The 25523-nt window shown below is 40.7% G+C and overlaps 1 protein-coding gene across 4 annotated transcripts in view; it reads right to left on the reverse strand.

The window, feature by feature from the left end:
- Positions 1-3783: 3783 nt before the first annotated feature.
- PITPNC1 (phosphatidylinositol transfer protein cytoplasmic 1) overlaps positions 3784-25523 on the reverse strand; it is a 75129-nt gene continuing 53389 nt past the window's right edge. For 2 of the 4 annotated variants that reach the window (XM_038156975.1, XM_038156974.1), the window contains exons 6-9: positions 19953-20048; positions 11554-11709; positions 10788-10851; positions 3784-4562 (exon numbers count right to left, since the gene is read on the reverse strand). In XM_038156975.1, the coding sequence (XP_038012903.1) occupies positions 4303-4562; positions 10788-10851; positions 11554-11709; positions 19953-20048 (576 nt within the window). In that variant the 3' untranslated portion in view covers positions 3784-4302. Of the gene's footprint in view, positions 4563-7394; positions 7514-7891; positions 7902-10787; positions 10852-11553; positions 11710-19952; positions 20049-25523 lie in introns of all 4 variants that reach the window. The other 2 variants (XR_005259334.1, XM_038156976.1) reach the window with 2 other exon arrangements.

The raw sequence follows: 25523 nt of genomic DNA on the forward strand, positions 1-25523 counted from the left end.
ATTCGAGTGGTCTCTTTTCCAGTATTTTCCAGTTACTTGGTACAACGCTGAGCTGCCAAACCCTGCATAAAGAATTAGATTCCCCAGTGAAAAACTTCCTTGTCAACCAAATGGTCATTTACAAGTGAATGGGCTAATGCCAGACCGATGGGGCACCTGCCCCGGTAAATCCTTTACAGAGCTGGGGCACAACAGAACCCAGGAGAGGCTGTAAGTGCTTTAAATTTTCCTCACGAAGTTAATTCTTTGTGCTATTTAATTTTGAGGAAGTGACTTGCAGAGCTGGGGTAGAAATGTCAATGTTACTTGTTAATGAGGAGGTTTCTGCCTACAGGAGACCCAGCAAGAGAAAACAGTCACCGTTGTAAAGAATAGTTGTTGGTAGTTTATTTACAACAAAATGCAACGAAAAATACAATATTAAAATAATAAATAACTTGGAAAAAAACAGAAACTAAGTGATATGAGAAAAATGACAGTCAAATTCTCCTGCTGAGCCTTGCACTATGGAACGTGCAAAGCAAATCAAGACTTGGTCCTTCTTTGACGGTGGTGATGCACTGCCTGATGTTGCCATCAGTGCTCTAAATAAAAGAAATTAATTACTGGATGTAACAGAATCATGTGGAATTATCACAGAAATGAAAGAAACCAATAAAACCTGCTTTAGTGACACCACAAAACTACAGGAGATCATAATTCAATGACCATGCTGTTCATTTAAAGCAAAACATTGTTAGACTTATTTAGCAATTTTAACTTACACATAGAAAACCAAGTCCAAACAATGGCAACAGAAAATCTCTTATTGACAAGATTTTGAATTCTCTCTTACTGCACTCACTAATTCATAAAAAGCATATACATTTGGCTTATTTCAAAGGATAACACATTGTTTTGAAGTTATAGTGCAGCAAGCTTCAAAGCAGTTTTAGCAAAGTATAGCGGTCTTGTTACAAACTGAAATTCAAGGAACAAATATTTCAGTTTCAAAGTCTCTACAGCAGCAATTAATGCAAATTGGCTACTAGATGTCACAAAATCACCTTCCAGAATAATCAAAAAAGCCAAAGAACAAGGTCAAATAGTTTCTTTCCATAGTATTTATCCAGTCCTTTACAAAATTAGCCATTACATTCATAAGAAATCCCATTAAGTACATGTTTCAGGAACAACTTTTGTGGGTCCCTCCCTTTTTGATTTTTTGGGAAATCGACCCTTCTGAAGCTGCACTGAATTGCCAGTTGTTTTCTAATGATTGTTCTATCCAAAATACACAAAAGTACAAGCAAAGCCTGGAGGTTTTCATAGAAACCTGAACAAACTCATCACAGTTTTTGCTCTGAACTGTATTCTCCTTGATAAAAATTTCCTTGCCAAGTGCTAGCAGAGCTGCATCACGCGATTCTTGTCACTGTGGCAGAGAAGAGGAACACAGGCTGTGTTCACCAAGCTCTCAGGCTGCACCCAGTAAATAATCACAGCGTTTCTTTTTGCAAACAAAGTGAGGAACACCTGCAAAACTCTCTATTTTAATCCTAATAAACATGTCTGAAAACACAACAGAAAGGGAAAAATCCGCACTGAAAACAACCCCTTCTCCTCAAGGTGTTACACTGAAATACTCAGACCTTCCTTCTCATTTCATTTCATGTGTGCCTGCTGGGAATATTCTAGAAAAAGCTATCTTACCCTAAATAGCAGCCAACCAAACAGAAAAAGGCATTTAAAGATCCTGTCATTGACCAGATGGGTGATGACTGCTGGGGAAAGCAAGAACTCAGCACTGGGCACTTCCACAATCAGTGAAAACCTGAGCTATTCTTATCCAAAGCAGGGACTCATTACAGAGCTGTTAATTGGGCCTTGATTGGGCAGCAGCAGAGGCAGAGCGGCCGCTCCTGACCCTGCCAGCGGTGGATCCAGGGTGGGGACACTAAAGCTGGGCACAGCAGGGAGTGTCCTGTCACTCTGACACTCCAGGATCCCTGTCTCTCTTTTACATCTTCACCAGGCGGATATTAAAATCTGTCCTGTTCAATGATTTTCACAAATGACTCATCCCCAAACCTACTTAATATCATGATCAATGTATTGGAAATCAATCAGTTAAACACGAGTAAAGATGGAACTGCTGTGGTCTAACAACCTGTGTCAAACCCAGATTCCAAAATGTGAATAGAAACAGTCGTGTGAGCACCAGCACACTGAATAGAGGTGAACAAATTAAAAATCCATTGAAACAGACTTTCAGGTGGAGCAGACCTGAACTATTTCTGTATGGGCCAAAGTCAGGCAATGAGAAAAGAACCAAACAATGTTTTATGTTTTTAAAGGTTTCCCTTTGCTGTCAATGTTCCAAACTTGATGCTAAATAAATAATAACAATAAAAATTTACACATGATTCTATGATTCCATAATGTGCACCCTTCTTAAGCTGAAATCATAAACCAATGTAGGAGAGTTTTGTTTTCGGTATTACAGTAGCTTCTTTTTAAACAAAACAGCATCACCCATCAGGTCACCAATGAGTCAGAATTACCAGCTCTGGAAAGAAAAGCAAAGCCAAGCATGGACAGGACAGGGGAGAATGCAGGAAGTCAGGCCACAGCAAACCTGCAGAGAGCTCCAGGATTTTGCTGGCTGCAGGATTTTCACTATAAGACAAATGAACACTTGTTTCAGTGCAGGTTGGCAGTGGAATTACTTCTGCTCCTAAAACCTCCCCCTAAATACCACACATTTCACAAAACTTGTGCTGCAGCTGCAGACACAGAGGAGCTCAGTGCATTTCAGCCACTGTGCCCCAGGTTTGGGCACCCTAAACTGAGTGTTCAATATTCAGGGACAGCTCAGCTCTGGAGAAGTCTCTTTTTCCCTCCATCCATGAACTGTCAATGGTGGCACAAAGTATCACCCACTGGATTCAGGTAGGAGCTGTCATTCCCTGGGAATTGAACAGTGGCTCACTGATGTCACCAAGAGAAGGAGCTGCAGCAGCCATTGAGCAGCAGCTTGTGTGGAGGAGAGCAAACTGCCCCAGACGGGGCAGCGAGGAGAGGGACTCCCCAGTTCATGCTTTGAAGAGGAAGGAAGGAAGAGAACACTCCTAAATAAAAAAAATTATTTTTCTCCTTCTTCCACCATCTACACTTCCCTCTGGGAAACATCCTTGTCTACAATTGAATTCCTGAGATTGAGGAGTGATTTCACACACACACACCAGGAAGATCACTTCTGGTTCCTCGACATCCCCCACTACCGGTTTGCTTTTTGAAGTGACTGATTTTGTCCCCCTTCCCCAAATGAGGCAGTGCTTGAACCCAGCTCTCTGTCAGATTGTTCTGTTTAGCAGAGATGTGAGGCAGGAAAGAAAAAGTCTCCTGTTTTCTTCCCTTTGCATTCAAGGTCTCCCAGCCTGACTACTGCTCTTCTTCCAGCGAGGGAAAGACAGAATTCATTGATTTTCTTTCTCAACTGGCACAATTCAGCTGCTTTTTCCAATGTCACAGAACACCACTGATGAACACCATTACTCTGAGCTCACAAAAGGACAGAGGAGAGCTAGTAAAATACATTATCTACAAGAAATAGGTGGTTCCTGTTACAAATTCTGTGCAAGGTAGAAATAGTTCAATGGCCTCAAAGTCAGTATAATTAATTACAACTGGGGCTTTGATACAGTGATATTTTAGGTTTGAAAAGATTTCTGTTTTGTGTTTTAGGCCCCAAATCCTGAGTCATATTAAGCAAAATGTGGATCTGTTGGTGTTCAAGTACAATGAGTTACAGGTCAAAGGTTTATGAACACACAGGAAAAGCCTGAGAGTGGGAAAGATTTTAAAATTGGTTATAAAAGAAGAAAATGGGAGGGGTTTTTTCTGTTAACCCTGCATTCTAGTTGGCACTAATTTGCCTCAGAAGTCCTTGGCAGATTTACTTAATACCTACTCCTAATTATAAATGCTGTGACCTAGATGAGGGTTTGCAGGCAGAGTACTGCTACAGAAAGATTGGTTTTCGTTTATAGCATCCCCTCAGACTGTTCCATTGGTGTCAGTAAGATGCACCATATGGCTTGAAACACTACTTTAGGAATATATAAACTACTTTCTCTTGCATGCACTTTTCAGAAGGTTTTAAGGATCAAGTCTGAGGAAAGGAGTCATCTTTCCACACCGGAAATATTATCTGAAACAAAAAAAACAACCAACAAACCACCACGACCTTTGTAGCAATTGAGTTATGTCAATCTTGCTGTGGCAGACATGGCTTATCAGGAGGAAACATGCAGGGTTAATTTAGAAGGTTTTTTTCGATGGATCTGGAAGAGTGAGAGTTTCTGGAGCAGACTTTTTCCGAGGCCGATCTTTGGGAACTGTTAGGAAATCAGGAGCATCTGTGGAGAGAGGGGTTGATGGAGCACTAGATGGAGCACTGCGGGTTGAGGAAGGCATGGAAATGCTAGAGATAGATATTGCCGGTGGGAAAATCCCAATCTTCTTGTTGGTAGCTTCCTGAGTGGCTCGTTCAAACTCTCGGACTTCATCCATTGTCATGTCTTCAACGAGAAGGAATGAAAGACAAAGGCATGTTAGAATAATTTCAAATAATCATTTCATTAACTCAGTTAAACTACTTCCATCCAAATCCCAAAGCAGGGAATGACTGCTTATCACGCATCTCATTAAGGGATTCTCCGCATGAATGCCTCCCCATTGTACGGCGCTGACTGGAGCACAATGCGCACAATGTAAAGGAAACAAGGTTTTAAGTACATTAATCACATGCTAATGGTTCCTCTACCTGGGTCTGAGCTGAATAACGATTGCTGCCTCTGGAATTGCTGGCAAAATCCAGCTAGTCCAAAGGCGGCTGCATTTGGATACAGTCAGCAGGTAGCATTTTTCAGAACTTCAAACAGAATACAACTGAAAGGGGTTTTAAATTTTTCATTTAGATTTTAAGCCCAAGCGGGCAAAGGGTTGTCATGGTTTGTTTATCTGCTGTAATTATCAAGGGATGAAAAATTCTCTCTCCTTCATGACTTGAGCTGCAGCTTCATGCAAGGACCGAGCCTGTTTCGCTTTTCCGCTAATGAAGCCTGAAGAATTCGCTCTCCCTTGACAAAGCCGCACCATTCAAAGCCGTGCTCCCAACCTTCCATCGGAAACTGCACTTAAACCCCGGCGGGCAGGTGACAAACGCACAGCTCAATTCCCTGCGAAACGTGGGCAGGCGAGATGAGGGACTAAAGCCAGTCGGGAACGGAAAGCCGGGCGGCCGGGCCGGGTCCGGAGGTGCCCGAGGTGTCCCGGTGCTGGCGAGCCCCGCAAGAGGGCAGCGCGATCCCAGCGCGGCCGCGCTCCGCCGGAGCCGAGCCGTGCACAACCTCCGCTAAGAGTGACATCTGCTACGAACTGGGAAGTTGAGCAGAAAATCAGCAAGGCTCTTCTGGAACCTGCTGCTCCGTGTCTGCAGTGCCTGCAAGACGCCCACCGAGCCAACTGAAGGCAGTGTTAAATTTTTTGCTGAATGTCAAGTTAAATTCATAAATTTGAAGTATTTCATTAGACCATTTATAGATTCTTTGAGCCACGAAAGCTCAAAAATGTAGAAATAAAACCAATACTCTTTTAATCAATTAAGAAGACTCAAATATTCGAGTATCTGAAGCACAGGACTGGCAGTGGGGATTACCAAATTTGTGATAAAATCCTGTCCTTCCAGGGCACGGATGCTTTTTGCCCCTACCCAGCTGCAGACGTGCAGCCTTGGCTGTGGAAGCAGCTTTCTGTAGTGCTCCAGCATCACATGAAATAAAAGCGTGCACGGTGCCGGCTGCCTTCGCTCCCCCCTGCACCACATTCCAGGGACCTCTCCAGCCCACACTGGCATCGTTAGGAGAGAGAATCTGCCTGTTGCAGATCTGACAGAAGTGCTGGCAATAAACAGATGGTCCCAGGAGAACTGTACCTACTCATGTTGGAGAGAGCTTTGAACCTGTTTTGTGGGTTTACATTTCATTTCACACCCTGTAACAGTGGGTGAGCATTTCTGCACTCAAAGTGTCCCAAATCCTGCTGAAATCACAGGGATTTTGAATGAGGAATTCTGTACAATGTGAACTAAAAGCTGTCTTGGACAAATGAACGGGACAGGAAGGTTTCCCAGTGCACTGTCCTTTGAAGTGAAGCCTTACTGAATGGAGCCTCCAGGACTCTTCATTTTCAATGCAGACATTATACACTTCAATTGACTTTTACTTTTTAGCTTATATTTGCTTTAATTTCTTTCTGCTGTAATATACACTCAAGTAAAACAGTTCTTACACTGAGCTAGGAAGACTCAGGTTCACTTTCTTTTTTTTCATTAATAACAACTTCTGTTCTGACATCAATGACAATTTTTCCACATGGAAACTACAGGTGGCAGACTTCATTCAGAACCAAATCCTGAAGTGTAGAGCCAAAATCGTATCTTAATTCTCTACTAAGGAGTAACCTTGATGTCAGTGAAGCTGCTGTGTCACGAGCACAAGAATTACCTTCCCAGGGACTATGCAGACAACATCTCCTCAGGCTGGGGCCAGCTGGCACTGAGCAAGAGCCAAGGAAAGACTTGGAGCCCTTCAAGCCTTGCCCCACACTGATTTCATGACTAAACCCAGCACTGAGTTCCACAGCACCATTAGCAGAAATAAAAGAATAAAGACATTTCAGGAGCAAAGGCCGCTGCATCTTCTCTATTTGCTGAGAGTATCAACCTCTAAATTTGGGCCTCTACTTGTGGGGCCCAAATTAGGTAATTAAGTACTTTGTGAAATCTCCAGACTTTGAACCAGAGAACTTACACAGAAACCTGCCCTTTTCCACAAACTGTTACATACTTCTGAAAATACTTCCCACCTTGTTGGTAGCTAATCAATGACAGCAACATTAAAGTTACCCTGAAAAGAGTGAATAACTCATTAGACTTTTTTTTTTTTCTGGTGAAAGAAAGAATTTTGTGAATCCCATAGAAGTTTTCCACTCCCCATGTTCTTGGCTTTTTGACTAGACCACTGTGAACTCCTGCATTTTTTAACTATTCAAAGAATAGAAAGTAAAAATCCTCTTTAACCTCCTCTTCATGCATCCAATTGAAATTTGAGCATTGTGTTTTCCTGGAAGCCAGGGAGCTGTATATGAGCCCAACCCCACCCTCCCTTACATAACTGACAGGGTTACAGTGCAAACCAATGGTAGGATTGCACTTCATTGGGAAAAATCCTGTTCTTATTGAAGCAAAACCTCCCCGAAATTCACTGACTGATCAGCAATTGGTTGTTCTTTTCTGGTCTGTGCAGATGTATTGGCCGAGGATGGGCAATATGGTTTAAAAATTGACATACTCTTGCTTTGGCATGGCTCTCTATTTCATCCACAGTAGATGAATGTTGGTTGCAAACTTTAATGTTGGTTTTTTCATGCATATTTTTCTCGTATTCTCGAACATCATCCATAGTCATATCTGTAAAAAGTTCAAAATTGTTGGCATTTTCCATTGATTCAGTGCAAACTTAATTTTTTTTCCTAAGGAGAAGGTTCTAGGAACACAGAGTCTTTCAGCAGAAGCCAACAAAGGATTTTTAAAAAAGCAAGGAGCAACTAGCTTTATGAAAATTGCCTCATAAAGGTAGTTGTGTCAGCCAAGGAAGGTGCAAGGTTAAGTCAAAGGGAGTCAGAGAACAGGAAGGAGTGGAAATTGTTTAGGAGTATCTGTGTAATGTAAGGTAGGCAGGTAGTACTGAAGTGCAGGCCTTGGCAAAGGCCAAGATCTTCTAAAGAGATTTTAGAAGATCCTTTGGAATAAAGGATAGATAGAAAAATATTATAAATACGTACTTACCTTTCCAGCACTTGCAAAAAGAGATTTTGTTAACATTGCATTGTACACCTCATAACCAGCAAAACTGTTAGTGTTAGAGCCCACACCAGTTTAGATTCCAGAAACTAACACTCAGACTGGTAAGTGAATTAATAGTGAGTATGTTAATGGTTGTGTAGCCTCAAGCAATTGAATGAATGATGAAAATTAGAAATATCCCACAAATGAGGCTGACCCCAGCAGCAGGATCACTGAGCACTGCCCAGCCTGGCTGGGGTGCCACCCAGCACAGCCTGTCAGGTGCTGTGGAACACCAGGCAATGGTTAACACCTTTAACAGGATTTGTCATCAACCACATCTCCAGCAAAACCACAAAGAATCCAGTAATCGACCTGTGACTCTTCTGAGTATTCCCATGCTTTCCATAAATGCACTGGGGAGTGAGGAGTCAGAACAGGAGCAGTTCAGAGTTTGGTCTGCTCTTTACGATGCTTTGGTAGCTTCAGAGCCTCGTAAAAACAGCCATCAACTTTCGACTCAAAACACTTAAAGAGCATTTTATTAGCACAGTCTGCTTGCAAATGGGCGTCCCTTTGGTCATGCACTGTGATCTGCTCTTGAGGCTCCCATATTCCTCAAATTTATGATGTGCCACTGGGATTTGGGAACTCCTGTGTCACACCATTCCCTGCTCTGTGCTGTGAGGCTCCTGCTGCATTTTACGAGGCAGCTTTTAAGGCAAGACACAACTTCAGCTGTTGTAGTGGCAGCATGATGTCATAATTCATCAGTAAAAAGAAATGCAGTCTAAAATTTTGATCAAGGAATTTGAAAAGGAAACATGGAATACCCCTAACTCGTACTCTTTCAGTCTTTACTGTTGTCTGGAATGAGAAACAAGCTCAGAAGCTGTGTCAGTGACATGCTGGGATGCACTCTGCCAAGCACAGAACATGCTCTTTATTAGTAAGTAACACTGAGAAAATAGAATTTCTTAATAATAAAGCTAAATAGAGTTTAGTAAATTAAATGACAAAACACATTCATACTTACAGGGTCAGTAACAGCAACCAGTCCTTAACATAACACATTGTTTATTACACTGATTATTTGATTCAGTTTCGCTGACTACCATCATCTCCAGGTCTTTCTCAAATCTTTGTTTCAAAAGGTGCTAATAGACACTTAAAAAATATATTTTGGATGCTAGATTATTATATCTATTTTATTAACCCCAGAGTTTTTAGGTTTTGTACTTAGGCTGACAATTAAGCTCTTAAAAATACGTGATATTAGTTAGTAAAAAGGCTCACTCTGACAAGGAAAAATCCACAAGATAATTGTGTATCACAATATTTCATCTGTGGAAAGAGTATTTTTGGCAGGGAGACTTAGGAGGGAAAACTCTAGAGTGAAATGTTTTTGAGCTAAACCTATTTGGTATGTTTAACTTCATGGCTATTCATTTGTCATCATTATCAGTAACTCTGCTAAAGTGCAGCTGACACTTTGCTCCTCAGTAACATTCTCCATCTCTCGCTGTATAGATATTTTGGGTAGACTGGGAGCAAATTTATGGGCTCAATTTTTACATGAAGTCAGGCTGTTTTATTTAAAGTTACCAGTTTCCCTGACTTGGTACAGGAAAAAGAATGAATTGTTCTATTTCAGGTAAAAAAAGAAACAAATCTAAAATTAAAAAAAATAGCTCTGAAGAACCCTCTCATTGGATATAAAATTCTCTCACTAGTTTACAGCTATCCCAATAGAAAAAGATATTTTTAGCAGTTTCAGTATTTTTATGACCATTACAGCACAAGATTTTCATGCAGTATTAAATTTATAAGAACACTATGATTTCAAAAGCAATTTTTTCTCTATTTCCAAACAATGAGCCCACTGAGTTGGTGGCTAAATTCCAGTACAGGGCTGTGACACCTCTGAGATGTGTTTGCAGCAGTGCCTGCTCCTGAGCAATGCACAATGGTTCTCAGCTCTGGTGAGAGGTGTCCCTCACCCACGAAATGCCCAAACTGGTGTTTCCTGAAGCTTGAGGAGGGCCTAAATAAACATTCTGAATATATTGCCAAATTCCTATGGTATTTCCATGGCCTGTCTCAGAGCCTGTTTCAAGAGTAGCTGTGATGATCGCTATGTCTTACAGAAAATGCACGTAAAAGGTGCCAACCCAGTGAGCTCACTTTAGACAGTGTGATTACTGGTTTGATATTCAGATTGCTTTCTCCTTCTGGAAGTGCCCACATTCCCACAGCTGGCTCATGGATTCCCAACACTTTTTGCATGCAGCTGCTGCTGAATCAGACCCCATAGGATTTATGCTTATCTACATCTTTTTCAGAAAAGCTCCATCTTTTTTTTGTGGCAATCCATATCAATGGCTTAAAACTTTCCTAAAAAGCTGGAAATGTGTTTGGTTAGAGGCCTTAGGAGTCTGCAGTATGGAAATGGCTGCAAGTTAAGGCAGCCTTAAGAAGCTTTATTCAAACCTGGACGAGGTTCTCCATGCTTTATTTAAAGTTAACTTATTTAAAGTTCATTATTTATTTATTTAAAGTTAATTTAAAGACAACTGCTGCCTGCAGTGCAGGTGAGGGCACTGGTGCAGGTCCATTGACATGCTGGGATGGAAAGGCATCCCTGGCTGCTGCTTAAATCCAGCATCCCTGCAAGTGTCCAAGGCCAGGCTGGATGGGGCTTGGAGCAGCCTGGTCTAGTGGAAGGTGTCCCTGCCCATGGAAGGGGGTGGAAGGAGATGATCTTTAACATGGTTCCACCTCCTCCATGAACAACTCACATTAGGACCTGATGATCCATGAAAGCAAATAGAAACCTGCTGTTAATTGTCCCAGGCTTGTCTCAGTCCCCTGAAAGGGGCTGGCTCTGGAGGACACTCACCATACCACTCATCCACCCAGGCAAACGCCTGCCGGTGACCGATCAGGAGGATGTCTCTGACCACCTGCAAACAAGGAAAGGGTTAAAGGCCTCAGAGGCAACAAAACATCTCATCTCTGTCTTTCAACAGGATTGAAAGTGAGAAACCCTCTGGCAGTTCTGTGTCTAAAATGTCATTCTGGCCCAGAAAGGCTCCTAGTCCAGCTTCCCACTGGAACTGGATCTGTTGCCAGCACTGAATCATGGCTTTGACTAGCATGGGAATCCATTTGGGAATGTGCAGAGATACAAATAATCTTTGGCCAATTAGACATTCTGGATCTCTTTTTTCCCCTCTCAGTATTTCAAACATGTAGAAGGTACATACTATGAAAAATTTTATCACCTCGTAGTCATGCCATTCATGAATTGAATTTTTAGTAGACTGATTGGAAAACTTTCCCACTGTCTGTTTCTAAGGGATTCTTCACCTCTCTGCTGTGTGTATGGGTCCCCTATGTACTCAGAAATACTTCAGCTCATACACTGGTCACAGCACTGAAAATGTTATTGATAGTTTTTCTCAACCTTAGGCCTGAGCAGCTCTGGGCTTTGTCACATTTGTACTCAGAGTGAAGTCCTGGGCTCTGCTCCAGCTCTCTGAGACCTTGTGAGAGGACTGAACCTGGGCTGAGCTCCCAGGCTTCTCCACAGCCATAGCCACATTCCTGGGAGTGCTCGAGTTCTGTTTATGTGAAGGATAAGGAACAGCTCCTGTTTCACTGACCTTGTGTACAAATTGCTCTACTCTGGTTTGAAGTCCCCAGACTTCAAATTTCACAGTCACAAGTTTGTAGGAACACATAATTGGCTGATGGGTCTCTCTCCAGCCTTCTTTCAATTGGCCTCTCCCAGTTTTCTGTGACTTGAAGTATTTGGGATCCTGTAAAACAAAGAAAACATACAGGGAAATGCAGGAGGGGAAGTTGTGTTTGTCAGTCTGCTAAAGTAAAAGTTGTGATGAGACACAAATCATGCTAATAAACATTTTGAAAAAGTAATAGGAAATTGACTTTTAAAATGCACTAGGATATCCTAAAATCCAAGCCTGGCAGTGAATCAATATTCTTGGAGATGCATTGACAGTCATATCATCCAGGACGTTTTCTGCTGTGACAAAATCTGTTATTGCAAGTCATTACAGTGCAGTGCATTCCAAGGTTATTTATGGCCTTGGGGGAAAAAAAAAAGGCTTCTTCAGAGCCTGCTTTTCCACTGGCCCTTGGTGTGAACTGCTCGTACTTTCCACCTGTGCCTGCCTCCTGAAATTGTGTCCAGTTGGAGCTTTGACACTTCAACACTGACCCTGACAATGCCTCCTTCAGTTTGAAGTGTACTTGTTCATCCTAAGCTAAGTAGGAAACTCCTGTAGTTTATCCATCTCTGGTTACAACTAAGTTATGAGCAGACACTAAGTAATCCCAACTCTGTTTCTCTTTCTGGAACTAGGAAATCAGAGAAACTACAACATTGAAATTACAACATAATTTCATAAAACCATTAAAGGCATTAGTTCATATTTTTAAAGTTTACGTTCATCTGTACAAGATACAATTTTATCTATGAAAGTGTTATTTTCCATATTGGTATCATTCTATTTCCCTTTATGTCCAATCCTGCTAATTATATCTTGTAAATAGAAATAATTTATGGTTAAGCACTGGTTGTCAGAACTTGAAAATTATGTCATTTCAGAAAATTCATAGTGGAGCTTCTAAAATCTGTCCTGAAGAGTAACCAGCAGTGCTCAGCTGTGTTCTTTCCCCAGTGCTGAGATCTGGGAAGATCCTTTGTTATAAAAGTTGTTAATAATGTACTTAAATAGTGCTTAAATTATGCATTAAATGGATGACAATCAGGAGAAAAAACACAAAAAACCTGGTAACTACTCTGATCTTAATTTTGCTTCATTCAGTGTGAGTTTATGTATCACTCAGCATTCATGTTCCCTACTGTTTAGTTATCTCTTGACTTCTGGTTTTATCCTAAACTGAAGCTCTGCCATTAAAGCTTCTCTCCAAAGCTCTAATGAGGTGACAGTATTTCCTCCCTGTGAAAGTCACTGCTTTTATTGCTGACACAGACTTTGCAAAGGGGAGACTTTGAGCTCACAGTATAATAAGGTTTCAATGTTAAATCACCATAAAAACAGTTCAGCATCATCATTTATCAGAGCAACACCCCCTGTACAGCACAGCTCATGGTCACAGGCTGCTGCCAATCTTCTCACCCAGCAAAGCTCAACCACAGATGGATCTACACATTTTCTGTTTGAAAGAGCTGTTTCATAATTGATCATTGCCCGAAGCAATCAATATAATAATAACACCAATAAAAACAAAAAAGGGAAGAAAATATAATATTCAGAAAGATATAACATTCTAGTTGGAGATTTCTTAAAAAGAGAAATCATTACAGAAAACATGATTTCAAATATGCCTGCAAAATATTTCACTGTGAAATAAGAATCTCTAAAAAGGAAAATAGTTTCCTATAAGTCAGGGTCTGCTATTTCTTACACACACACACAGTGCTGGTGTGCTGGAGCCATTGCCTTGATTCAGCATTTCAGATACACACTTTAATAATTCTGAGTGTTGTACTTTACAATCCTTCAGAGATAACCAGAACTATAATGGAATAACTTCAGCGCAGTCCAAAGGGATTTAATGTAATCAATTTGAGTCAGTATCAAATATCAAGAAATTCTAACTAAAACTGAAATAATGAATAACTGCCCTGCATCACTTCTCATTCCCAAGTTTTATGGGTTGGGTCTGTTTATGGGTTTATGTTTATGGGTTTGGTGAGTTTAACCCAGCAGACAAGGGGACACGGTGGGAATCACTCTGAACTCGGTGGCCCACAAATCACCCACCAACTGCAATGCAACTGATCCATGACATCACTCCCAGGTGCTAATTCCCTTAACAGCACCCAGAGATGGCACCTCTGCATTCCTTAAACCTGTCCCTTTTTCTTGAAGGACATGAGGATTAGTCACAAATTGGCTGGAGAGCTCCATGGGAGGAGCCAACTCACATCAAACAACTCCTGGGGAAATTCCTGCCTCTCTGGAAACATTAACATATTGATACTATAAAACTGCAGACTGATGAATGGAAGCCAGACCTCAGAGGAGCAGATTTCCAGCCGGCTGTACGAAAGATCAAGGTGTTAAAGGCTTTCCTGAGTGCTTGCTCAGGGAGCTGAGACTCACAGGCTGCACAAGAGCCAAGCAGGGGGATGCAAGGCACACGGTGACATTGGGCAAAGTCAACTTGAGAATTCCATGTCTGGGCCATCAGCTCAAAGGGCACAAACGTTTGACAGAAGTGACCTCTCTTGTAAGGAAAAATAATACCCCTGGGCTTTAACCCAGCTGCGAAAAATCACAGGTTTAACAACATCTTGACTGTTTTAGCAACACACAATTTCTGTCTCAGCAATTGCTTGTGCTATGGATCATACAAGGAAGCCTTTAAGGGAAGAATCTCTACATTCACCTCTATATTTTACACCTTTCTTAAGCCTCTGCTATTGCCCACAGCCATGGGCAGCAGGCCATGCCAGAGGGACTTTGGTGGAACCAGGACTGCTCATCTTTTGCTCTTCAATGCCTGATCCAAAGCCTACTGAAATTAATGAGAACTTGGACAAGAATGATTTTATGTGCCTTACTTGTGGGTTCAAATTGCTAAATTAAGACTCACAACCTGGAATTGTTTCTGCAATTAGGCACACAAGGTCCTTCTATAACAAAAAAAAAAAAAAAAAAAAAAAAAAGAAAAGAAAAAGAAAAAAAAAAAAGAAGCAGGGCTGATAATTTTCCATTAAAAGCAAATAGGAATTATATTGGTACCCAGCACTGCTTCTCTCAGCAGCACGCGTGGCACACGAACTTGAAGTTTTTCTTCCTGTAACTAGAAGCTGTGCAAGCTGAACTTTGCTCTGACCCCACTTTTATGTTATTATTTAGATGATTAATTTTGTGTGTTCCTTATTTTTGCTTTTAGACACCCATGCCTTTCTTCCTAGAGAAGGCATCATCCAAAGAAATACTGTGTCTAGTCACTGTTTTCCCCTTGATTTATCTACTGGCAAAATCCTCAATCTGTTTTAAATGTAATGGCATAGCTAAAATCTTTTTGTTTAAATAACCTTCTTGTCCTTTTATCAGACACAATTTATTAGGAAAGCCCATCTGGCAAATCCTTTTGCTAGAGGAGCAAAACCTACTCTGTATTTGCAATACATTATTGCCAGGTGCAGAGTGATTTAAAAATAGCACTTCTGCCAACAGAGCAGAAACATCATAACCCGTGAGCTGGGCTTAGCTGAGAATGAAATGTAAAATTACAATGAAATAAAAGCCTCTGTATGTGGGATATGGATTCAAACATAGCACTCTCCCAGGTTTTATTACTTAGACCACGAGTCAATGTGTTTATTGATGGAGTCTATTATTTATCATTTAGCATTTATTTACTTAACTTTCCTCACGGACGTCACGGGCATCAGAGGTGGAATGGTAAGGCCCTTTCCAGGAAGCAAACCCAGCCCTGGGTTGTTGCAATGCTTTTTCACAATTAATTCTGACCTGCTCCTTTGTACTCGGAGTTAAATAATGAAGTGCATTTGTTGTTTACAGAAAACCTCCAAATCTGCCTGGCACACTTGCCCTCAGCTCTGCCATGGTACCAGGCCTGACTGGGGGCTGTCACTTCACCCTGGAGCTGGCAGCACCTCCTTGTGTGTGACACAAGGGACACTCAGCAGCCTTGTCACCCTTCTGTCCCCCCTGGCTGCTTGTGTGGCCCTTCCAGCACAGGCAAAGGTGCCCAGGCTGAACCTGCTGCCAGAGGTGAAAGTGCACCCTGCCCGTGCCACGCATCCTGTCCTCTCCCTCGAAGTACCCAGATGTCCCTGAAACAGATCCTTCCTTCTCTTTAATGCCTGCATTAATTTTTCAGACTCCTGTGGCAATATCATGGTGCTTTTGAAGCGCAATCATTTCTTCCCTCTTTATGCTGAAGACCATTTTTTTTCATCTGGAATTTCAGAACCAATCATGGGTTTAATACCTGTCATCTGGCATTTCAGCATCAGCTGTAGTTGCAATGTTTTAGATTTCAGCTTTTATAGCCAGGGCTCAGGAAAGATTTATTGATGTAGAGATACTACCATAGACATTTATGTGGTGTAATTTTTTAAGGACTTTAAAAAAATTTCCATTGGATGGTATTTTCTGGAAGATCCAGCTAAATATTTAAGAACTGTAAATATTGGGACAGTTCTGAGGTGTTAAAATATGATAATCCAGCCAGCCTTCATGTTAACTCACACACCAAGTAAGTAAGGAAAAGGAAATGTTCATAGTTTTTGATATCTTTCACTGAACGCCTGTGCTGACACGGTGCCCACACTTACTGGGGGCTGAGGCAGCTGGATTATTTCAGCTCCCATCATTTAGTGATGTGACAGGGGTTTTGTTACTCTGAAAGCACTTGGACAGGCATTAGGTGGACCTAGCCCAGAGCAGCTGTGCTGAAGGAGAAGAGTCAGCAATGGAAGAAGGAAACTGCAGCAGCTGCATGGAATCTATTTAGAAGCAGCCTGGAAAGTTTACTCCATTTGTCCAGCTCTCCATTGCTTTGTTATAAACAGGAAATGAAACATTGTTAATTCTGAGAACTTGAATATGTTTGCACTGAACATTTTGCTCAGTAGCTCACAGCTACGGTAAATGTTTCATTTCATGAATGATTCACTGGAGGCTCTCACTCCTCAGCATAGCTCAGCTTTGTTCTTTTCTACATTTCAGACAAATATATCTGTCTATATAGCTAGTGATACATATTCATTGATGCTAAAGTCACAAGGAAATGACTTCACAAAATGTACAACTGCTCTTACCTGGCTGGTACATTCTCTGAGCAGAAATACAAAATTCTGTACTCAATGCAATATGTACATCCAGGTTATGAAAACACATGGCTCCTTACAGACAAACAGGTAAACTTGTTAGCTGAGATCTAGAATCAACCTTTCTCCATTTGGAACCTCACATTTAAACTTAAAACTTGAAGGATTAGACCCACGCTTGTAAAAAAGCCCTGTATTTGAGACGTGGCTGCTTCACAATGGAGTTTGTAGATGGTCATGAGGTTAAAGGGAGGTCACCTGCTTTAGGATACCTGAATTGCTGCTGTTTCACCTCCTCCAGCCCTCCAGAAAGGCAGAAATCAGCTCAGCGCCATGATAGAGCTGGACTCTGTAATGTTTGTAATAGCTCACAAAACTCCCTTCTGATTCACTATTGCCCTGGTGATTTCAGTCCCTGTGCACACTGCCAAGCCCTTCATCCTTAAGGGCACCCCAATCACCTGGATGATTCTGTTCTAGACATCCCTCAGTGTTACTGGGAGAGGCTCCCTTGAAGTGTCCTGCAATGAAGAAACAGCTCTCCTTAAGCCTCCAGCTAACTGGAGTCTTCACTTTTCAATTTTAGTTAATATTTAGAAGGAGAAAAAGCAAATATGCACAAAGTTGAATTCAATAATTTTCCCTTCAGCCAGGACATTTTTGTGGAACACATTTCCTCTCTCAGCACCGGTGAGAATGAGCTGTTCAACTGAAATGGAATATTATACATACAAGGATTATTTAAATATTTTTTTCTTTTTATGTGTGAATCACTATTATGGAAATGAAAATGGAATATGTTTTTAAGATTCATGTCAGGACAACTGAAAAACTACTTTTTAGATCACAGGTGGGAGGACACAGTGGCTTTGTCCTTCTATCATCAGGCTTATAAGTCCCAGCACAGAGCAAGCAGAGGAAGTATGTGTGAAGGCTTTAAATGATTTAAGCCACTCTCTAGTATGCAGTATTACAGCTAAATAATGACATTTGCTGTTAAATCTCAAGTATATTTTTAATTGAAGAGGAATGAGCTTTCGTCAGGATGTAAAGAAAACTAAAGCTCATTTCTAGAAGCTGCCAAACATGCTGACCCTGAAAAAGAACTTGCTTTATTTTAAGCCTGTGAAAGAGCCACTGAAATGAAGAGATTACTGACATGCCTGAAGTTAAAATTGTTCTCATTGGTCTTTCTGGGTGGGAGTCAGGACATTTATCCAGTGGGATCTAATTGTTAAATCCTAAGGATTGCACTTCACTTTTAATCTTTAAACTTCATATCAGTTCAGATTATATGATTTAAAAGCAGCCAAATTGTTGTTATTAGTGCAACTAAAATACCTTTCAAAAGCTTACACAAACTGGGTTTATCTGAAGCTGCTATTTGGGAAACACGAACCCTTTCTCATTTGCATAGAATTACTGTTCTGATTGAAAACAGATGGAAATTACGTTTATGAACATCAAAAATCTTTTTATAGTCTCTAAATTATGAAGGAGGCCTCATCAGAAATGGCAATTTGGCTTCATGTTCATCATATGGTAGCATAAAACCCCCACAGTTTGTAAACTTTGGAAGATCCAGTATTTTCAATTATTATTAATTCACTGTCAATTATGGCATGTACACAGTTAAATACTAAAGGTGTTCTTACTGCTCTGTATGAATTCCATAACAGAATTTGGTAGTCAACAGAAAAATCATCCATCAGTACAGAAAAAAACAACAGATGCAGGGCTATTTTTGTTGTTTAAACCCATATAAAATTCCATTTCGTTTGGAATCTGGTTTTTAGATTTCTCTTTGAAATAGCAACACGAAGACTCTGAAATGCTTTTCTCCTTTAAGATGAGCCTGTTTTTCTGTATCAGGAGATTAATCACAGGAAAATTATGCTTAATATTAAAACGGGCAGGAAAGTTGCAAAACTGGTTGTCACCTTTGTGTTTACAATTTCTGAAGTCCAGAGAATGAGATGAAAAATCTCACAGGATTTTTTTAAAGTACAGTCAAATGTTGACCTGTTCCATTAGCAGCTCATTCCTAAATGGAACCAGAAGCCATGGAGCTCAGATAAGATGATGGGACCAATAAGCTGTTTCATGAGGTGTTATATAATTTTTGGTACTAAACAGATAGGTTTCATTATCTAAGGAAAGTAATAAAATTACTTTTCATTCTACTGTAGGCTCAGTTTTGGTTTATGACCCATACATAACATTCAAAATAGGATCTATATAAATGAAAGATAAAAAGTACTCGATATTTCTAGTCTGAAAATCATGTCTCCTATAGTATAGAAATATATTCCTTGGCAATTCCTCACTTTCTATCCTAAAAATGATTATGTAGTCTCATTTTAGATAGTTAAACAGCTGCCATACTCACTGCCAGCTATGAATATAGACTTGGCTCCAGAGGCAAATCATATCTCCAAAATTAAATGCGAGCATAGATCTGATCATTCCTCTCTAGCTGCTTGTTGTGAACCATCATTTATCAACTCTGAGATTACAACATTGAGACCTCATCTTCATTTGCATGGTGGCTGCTGATTTCAAGCAGTGAATTGCATTGACCTAGAAGAAGCACGCTCTTCAGAGATGTGCTCCATCAAATATACATGGGAGCAATTTCCGAGGGAATTTTCAGAGTGACTCTGCCTGCTGCCATTGATGCTTTTTGGCAGATCTGCTGCAGTCTGCAGTGTGCTTCAGTCCCTCTTGGTCTTGTGACATTATTCCCTTTAAGCAATTGTGCATCAGCCCCTTGTCACTGCAGCACATCTGTCCTTTGCTGGGCTTGGACACTTTGCAGGGCTCACTGATCAGGGTGGGATGCAAGTAAGGACAGCAGGGGTGTTTAAAAGTGCTCACATCTGCAAACTCTTCACTGAGCTTCATAATGCAAGGGAAAGGCCTTTTCTAGTTTGGACTAATTCAGCTGGATATCAGAGGTCTGGTACAGGATGTGTTCTGATAAGGGTAGGAAAGCATTTCAAAGAATCATCTGCAAAAGAAAGTGTTGGGCAATCTAGACTGAGAGGCTGCTGGCTGCTTCCCCTCTGACCAAAGGCTCTTGAGATATTACTGACCAGCAAGATTTTATACAAAAATAAAACTGTTTTGATTCCTATGCAGGCTCTTCTAAAGCCTCTCACCTTCCCTTCCTCACCAGCTCACAGCCAAGTTGCCTCTTACCTCTGACTCCTTGTAATAGCGCTCGGGAATCTCATCGCTGGCAATGTCAATAAAGCAGACCTCTCGCTCCAGATCTTTAGCTTCTTTGTCAAAAATCTGCAAGAGTTAAAGAAATTCAAGGCTGTTACAGAACAACACCCTCACAAAATCCACCTGGAATAACTGTTACAAGCAGTTTCAATGACTTGTGCAACAGAATGTATTTTAGGCTTGTGCCTGAACAGCTTTGTGTAAAATACTCGAGTTTTTGCAGGAACACATTCTCCACCCTACTGCTCACATCGTGTTCAGCACCTCCTGCTCCCACTGCTGCTCTTCCTTGGATTTTTTTTGGGATGGAGATTTTGCTTACAAACAATAAGGTCAACAATTTGGATTGTTTTTACTGTATTCTCCAATCTTTGTACTAGAGTCAGTCACTGGGTAAAAAACCCAACTCTCTGGACTCGGGGGTTTTCCCCCTCTAAGGACTACAGCAATGTGCAGGTGTTTGCTGGCAGCAGTCAGTCTGAGTTGTTGTTACACTGAAAACCAAAATTTTGGTTGAACTGCCTCACTAGAGGCTGCAAGCTTCCCCAACCCATGCATGCACACACATTTCAATCCTTTAGGACCTTGTTTGGAACAGCAAGCCTCCTGTTCTATGCAAGGTGAACGATGGAGATATTTTGAAAATCCAGGTCATTTGCAGCTGCAGCACAGTATCCTCCTGTGCCTGTGTCCATAATTTAATTAATTAGTCATCCCAGTGATCCATGTGACTTACACTGTGTCTGCAATACATTTTTCTCATAATTCTGAGACTTGGAAATGGCACTGAGCTAAAAGGCTACTATGAATTAGTGCCATGAAATTCAGGGAAGTTGTGCATCCACTGTCAGGATCAGTAATAAGCTCACAATGTGCTTTTTCCTTTGGGGCACAATGTTCTATAGCTGATATTTCCAGGAAGCAAAAATATTTTTGTTTTCTTTTTTTTTTTTTTTTTTAATAAATGCACTGAATGCTCTCTTGATTCAATTAAATTCTAGAGGAACAGTTAAAAATACAAAATGCCAGCAACTCTTTAGTAACAGAAATGCTACTTGATTATTTCTGAAAGCATTGGGGCTGCCCATTTAAAGCATTCAAAAAGAGCAATGGACTCCAGGGAACACAGGAACCAGCTGGTAGGATGAAAATTGCTCAGGAAATCGTCTTTCAAATACAGGAAAAGCTGAAGTTTGACTCTACAATTTTAACTTATCTTGGTAGTGAGTAAAACAGGCAGCACTGAATGCTCACTGAGCTGGATGTAACATGTTCACACATCTGAAACTGCTGAAGAACTGAGAAACTCCAACCTGGTTTTATTTGTATTATTATCCTTCTCCAATTGTTGTTTTGCAAAAATTATATTAATTATTTGAACAAAGTGGAACTTTGAAGGGAAGCCCTTCTCCTGTAGTGCTCCTTCTCTGAATTGGGTACATTGATGTAAATCACTGCTGTGTTTATATATATAATATAGGTCATCTTTTATAAGCTCCCTTGCTTGTTTTTTTCCTAAACAAATTCAGAAATACAGAGCAGCCCCTGATGAAATCAGTTGAATATTTCCAGAATAAGATGCATTTCACCATAATCTCTCTAAAATAATGGAAATGGCACTTAAATGGGCATTACCAGGTCAGCTGAGGCTTTGAATCTGTCCACGGTTTAGGCACAAGCCCCATAAATTCAAGCACATGTAAATCTCTGCCCATTTGCAATGGCCTAAATGGAGATTATTACCCAGTATCTTATCCAAAGAAATGTGCCCTGCTCTGTCCCAGACTTGATCCACATATTTCACCTCATAGGAAAATAGTTCTAAAATCCTTTTTTCTCTTTAAACTGCTATGATGGAAGTGGGGATGACAGATGCCTTTGCCAATCTGTCAAAACCAGGAGGAATTTTTCAACCATTTCAACGATGCCTTATTTGCTGCCGAGGCTGTCTGTGACCATTTCCTTTATTCCAGAAGTTTGCTGAGTGACATTCTTACTTCCCTTTGCCAGCAGAACTTGTTGTCTAATCATTTATGCTTCTCCCTTTCTCAGATTGAACTCACAAGATTTGCAGCTAGAGATTTAATCTTCTCATTCTAACAGCAGTCGAAAATAAGAAGTCATTAGAGAACAAGACTGATTTCTTTCTTAGCTCTAATTCTCTTATTGCCTCTCTTAGCCACAGAATCTTGGATTGCCTGAAACCCTGTAGGGAGGATGGGTTTATTGTGGCTGGGATCAAAGACACTAGAGAAACTTAAAAGTTTTAAAGGAAAAGATTAAAGGCCACAAAAAGAAGCATAAGGCTCCCAATCTGTGTAACTGTATTTGCAAATGTGCAGAAACTGAATGGTGAGAACAATCTGTATCCTTAAGAAGATGATGTAGAAGACAGAATATTAAATATTATATTGGAAAGAACTGGACAGGCTTTACATTTGGAAGCCAAGTAATTAATTGAGATTAAAATACGCAACCAAATGGAAAACAAAGAGCAACATTCAGACTGAAGTGGCCTTTTTGCCATGGGTTTTGGTTTTATTTTGAGGGGAGTAACGTGACAGCTTTTTTACAACATACATTTATATACTTCCCTTTCCTAAGAGGAATTAAAACTCAGCATGATTTAGATGATTTAGGTGATGATTTAGACTACATCACCCCCAGAATGACAGAAAGTGGGAGAAAAGTTTCAACTGTGTCTTCTTTATGACTATCAATGGTTTCTTCTGGTGAAAACTAAAGTAACTAAAATAAACCCAAAAACCAAAAAACAAACCAAAACCAAACCAAAACACCCCCCCCCACCAAAACAAAACAAAAAAACCCACTCCAAAACCACTAAACTGCCCCCCCACCCCCAACCAACCAACCAACCAACCAGAAACCAAAAGAAAATACACAAAATCCCCCCAGGCAGGTGATTCCAGAACCTCAAGAATAAGAGCTCATCCAGGATAGTACAGAAGCGTATGTACTGGTGAACTCAAATTTCATTCCTTTTTTTCCCTCCTGCCCTACAAGGACATGTCCTGGCGCATGCTTTGCTAGCAGCTTCCCTTCTCCTGGTAGCCACAGTCAGAACAGAAAGTCAGGTTAGGATATGATGGGAAATTTAATATCTTCTTTTCTACAAGCATTTTTTCCTATTTGTTTATTTTTTCCTATGCTTAGGCTAAGTTGCTGGCTTCAATTTTATTCAGATGTAGTTAATGTAAAATATAACTTTATGGCCAATCTCCACAGCTAACCTGGACTGGGTATAAACAGCATAAAGGCAGTTTCTGCTGAATGCATTTATTCCATCCACACTGGCAAACTCCTCACTCATCTGCACCACCAGGACTCCAAGAGTCACATCTGTGCCTCTGGCTTGGCTTTGTTTCATAATACATGATTCTCTCCTGTGATGTTTGTTTTCCATCTTCAAGAGCAAAGGAACCATCCAAGGGATTACCAGCTGGAAAGGTGTTTGGCTCTGTCATTACTACAAAATGCTTTTTTTCCCAGCCTAAACACAAGGAGTTTGAGGTCAGAAGCCTGTAAAGAGACAGCTAATTCATGGTAGGGCTGTAATTGTGGTGAGGACTGCAAGAATAATCCTTTTCTTCCATTAGAAAAATGCACACAATATACTCTCTACCTTGAAATTCTCATCTCTGCAGATTGCCATGGCCAGAACCACTGGTTGCTCCTCAGTGTGCTGTTGCACACCTTGAGCAGGTTGTGTCACCTGCTCCTTGAGCTCTCACTTTTCTGAAGGAAAACTCCTCAGAACTCAGAACTTGACCCTTGGAGTTTATTCAGTGTGTAACTTTTCAATAAGTCACACTCCAACCTCAGCTACTTCCAAATTCCCTAGTTTCATTTTGAGATTTATTTGGGCAGAGATTACAGGAATTGACCAATTTCAAATCTGTTAATGGGATAAAACTATTCATGTGGACATGCATGACTGGGAGCAATTTTTCTATGGAAAAAGATTGAATCAGTCTTTGAGAAGAGAAAATTTGGCTCCCTGAACTGGCTGGGAATATCCCTGTGTGCCACAGAGAGGCAGTCATATATTTATCTGCAGCCTTGATCCCTGCTCCTTTTGATCTCCATGTCATGACTCCCTTATTATTCCACCTCTTATAAAATATCTCATTAAGATTTGTGCTTTCTGGACAGAGAACTGGATTTTTATGTAATTATGTCAAAGTAGCTGTGCTTCCAAGACCTCAATAGACCATCTATAATATTTACTGGGACTCGTTTTTTAAGTCACATCCAGTTCAAGTGCCAGATTTACTGACTAACTTCAGTAGTTCATTTAGAAAAATGAAAAAGTAGAGGCACAACCATATCACTTGTTCACACTCTGTCAGTGTGGGCCTCGTCATATGTTCAGTGATAGCCATATGTCCATTGGGACATAGGATCTGCAGTTCAACAAAGAGAGCTCTTCCCTCAGGAGGAATTTCAGACCAACCTTTCCACTTGTTTGCCTTTATCTTTTCAGACTTCTTAGAGGGGAGAAAAGCATCACAAAATCATTATTTTTTTCACTGTGAATGATGGGATACTCAGTACCATCATACAGGAAAAGTCCAGCTGCAGATATTTTCACCCTCAAAGTGTCCCTTGCTTTGACTTTGCCATATTTTGAGTGATGCCCAGCAATCCCTTTGCCAGTTTCCAGAATGAGATCCTGTGGTGCAGGTTAAACCAGGGCACAGCTGAATCCTTTTCAGCTGAAATCAGTGTTTCACGGCAGTTGCCTTAAATAGTGAATTTACATTTAATTTCCATGTGCTATATTCAAGTTTGTTACAACCTAGTTGCACATTACTAAGATAGGAGACAAAAATAGAGGAAAAACCACCCTAAACTCAAGCAAACTAGAAATGGATTTTCTTGTTAGCTGCTATATCTAAAATTTATTTTACTTTAGTTTCATAATCAAGATCCAGACACTGAGTTTTCCAGAGAAAAATGTTATGCTACGAAGAGCAAGGCACAGGAAATTTTACATACAGTGAATTTTCATATTGACAACCTTTGAATTTTTTGACAGGCTGTACTTTTTTTTTTGCTTTCCCCAGACACCATCAGATGGCAAAAAATCACTGCCCAAATATCAACAGCAATTAATTCTGTGACTAAAAAACAAAACAAAACAAATCAACAGAAATCAGTCAAACATAATGATCCTTGTGCAACAAATAGGAAAATGGAATGTCTCTGTGATTCAGTAATTTGCTCGAGCAGTGTCTGTCCCCAGTCTGCCTTTGCTGTACCTTCAGCTGCCTTGCAGACATTTTCCCCAGTAGCAGAGGGTGACACGCAGGGACAGTGTGGCACTGCCATGTGTGACATGGCTGGGCATTGATTGCAGCAGCCACTGCAGCCATATGGTGTGGCCCTGTAATCAACACAGCTGATTGCAATGCACAGTTGGTGCATTCCCCACGAAAAGGGAAAAACCAAAACGTGTGTCTGTAGTGCACACTGAAACAGTGGGAAAAAGAGATGGGAGAGAAAGGAGAGCAAGATGAC

This window comes from Motacilla alba, chromosome 18 (assembly GCF_015832195.1).
Source record: "Motacilla alba alba isolate MOTALB_02 chromosome 18, Motacilla_alba_V1.0_pri, whole genome shotgun sequence".
In the NCBI taxonomy this organism is placed as follows: domain Eukaryota; kingdom Metazoa; phylum Chordata; class Aves; order Passeriformes; family Motacillidae; genus Motacilla; species Motacilla alba.